Raw genomic sequence first — 2,176 nt, 5'->3', positions numbered from 1 at the left:
TTCCGATCTTCTCCAGCACTGTTCCGAGCTACGCAGGTATAGTTACCACTGTCAGATCTTTGGGCCTTTTGGATGAGGAGGGTGCCATCCCTATACACCTGGTATTTGTCAGAAAGGGCAGGAATGGGCCTGTTGGTTGGGGAGAGCCAGGTCACTTTGGGAGTGGGTTCTCCTTTGGTTTCACATGCTACTGTGACAACATCTCCATAGGGTACATTAATAATGAGGTGTGTCTTGTTCTTGATAGTTGCAGGCTCAGCCACTACTTTGACCCGCACTTTCATTTCATCCTTCCCAATCTGGTTCTCAGCATAGCAGGTGTAGTCTCCTTCCTCTCTCAGTCCAACATCATTGAAATACAGGGTTCCATTATTGAATACCACGTATCGCTTTATCCGGCTGCCACTGTCATCTGACTGCATGAAGGTATTGATCATGCTGCCATCTGGGAGACCCCAGGAGATCTCAGGATTTGGCAGACCTGTAGCTACGCAGTCAACTTTCAGGTCTCCTCCGTACTTGACCTTGTGGTTATTCTCATTCTTATGTTCTATTTTTGCTGGTTTCATCATCACATTCACTTTGAGGACCACATAGTCATCCCCAATCTTATTGCGGGCCACACACAGATAGTCTCCTGCATCTTTGTCTGTAACTGAATGGACAACCAAGGTCCCATTGCTGAATACTTTGATTCGAGTTTCCAAGCTGCTGTAAGGAAAGAAAAAAGAACAGAACATGAGCTGCAAAATCACATTTTAGGTATTAATTACTGAGTCAAACCGGGGAAAAAACAAACCTCAGCAATACTGAAAAAAAGGAGAGGAGCACTGCTATTGTTAGATAATTAGATGGTGTGAAATGTCCAAGATATTCCCCACCAAAAACCAAGCAACTCAGCTCCATTCAATGACTTTAAAGGTGGTTTTGACCATTAAACAAACATTAAATACCAAATTACATTATTTTTGACTCTTCTGACTGCATGTACAGTATTCTGTAACATTCAAATATTGGACCTCTGAATGATATACTTCACACAAAACTATATGAGACTAAGTAGTCTGGCACTTGGGTCCTCAACTGTAATCCAGATGAGCAACTTCCTCTGGCATCAGAGGAACCCTGAGAAGAATCACAAAGCAGCAAAATATTACTAAGCTTTGAAAGACAGGAAAAAATATTTTAAATAGGCTAAAAAGCTCCTATTCCTTTTTGCTTCACTATCGTGCTTCACAATGTGTGCATTGTGGTCGAAATTAATTTCCTCAGTAGTCCTAGTTTTCTCTCCAATGATCTCCTGTATGTGAAAAACAGCCCACATAAAGAACATTACAGAAAATTAAAATTAATGTCATCAGCAGCATGAGGCATAACATTCTGGATTTTGTGCTGTCTACAGACAAAGTACATTTTTTGTCAATTTGAAAAAAAAAAGATGACTATGTTCAGCTATTGCAAAAGTAGTTGACAATTGTGCATTTTAATTTCAGTACATTTCTCATCTGTCTACAGTGCTCAAAGAATAAGTAATGACCAATTTGTAATACAGCAGAAATTGTGTTTTCAGCAATGGCCTAGGACAGTTACTCTGGATTTGGAGAAGTGTTAGGCATTTACATACAACTGAGTTTCCACAGACCTTACTGCAAAGCAATGTTTATTTATAGAACAATGTTAAAATTATCATGCTTACTTTAATAATTATACAATTTCTTTGCCCCACTTCTACTGTGGATAATGATTTGTAGCAAAACCTGTGCAGCTCTAAGCAGACTAAGTGCATTGAAACAAGCAGTACAGAAGCTGTTTATCTTTTGCCATTCGCCTTGTTTTCTATATTTACAAGTGGCTGTAAAAGCCTCATTGCTGGAAGTGCTCAAGGCCAGGTTGGATAGGGCTTTGAGCAATCTGGTCTAGTGGAAGGTGTCCCTGCCCATGTACGCGGTTGGAAAAAGATGATCTTTAAGGTCCCTTCCAGCCCAAACCAGTATATGATGCTATGACTCGGCTATCTTTTTGACATAATTTCAGATTCTTCCTTAAGGATTGGGACTCTGATTCAAAGCTCACAGGAGTCAAGAATGAAACTTGTAGAGATGTCAATGGTCTTTTCTCTAAGGTCAACTAAACTGTAATTCAGCTGCGACACCTCAAATAGTAACTTACCTGTGTA

At 40.1% G+C, this 2,176-nt stretch overlaps 1 protein-coding gene across 1 annotated transcript in view; it reads right to left on the bottom strand.

Moving 5' to 3' along the window:
• The window catches only part of MXRA5 (matrix-remodelling associated 5), a 14,843-nt gene that overhangs the window by 2,799 nt on the left and 9,868 nt on the right, over positions 1-2,176 (bottom strand). Inside the window, exon 5 of the mRNA XM_010001182.1 lies at positions 1-713. Coding sequence (XP_009999484.1) covers positions 1-713 — 713 coding nt within the window. The remainder of the gene's footprint in view (positions 714-2,176) is intronic.

Source organism: Chaetura pelagica, unplaced genomic scaffold (genome assembly GCF_000747805.2).
Source record: "Chaetura pelagica isolate M959 unplaced genomic scaffold, ChaPel_1.0 scaffold266, whole genome shotgun sequence".
Lineage (NCBI taxonomy): Eukaryota > Metazoa > Chordata > Aves > Apodiformes > Apodidae > Chaetura > Chaetura pelagica.
The sequence above is the reverse complement of the archived record's forward strand: the minus strand, read 5'-3'. Positions and strand labels throughout refer to the sequence as shown.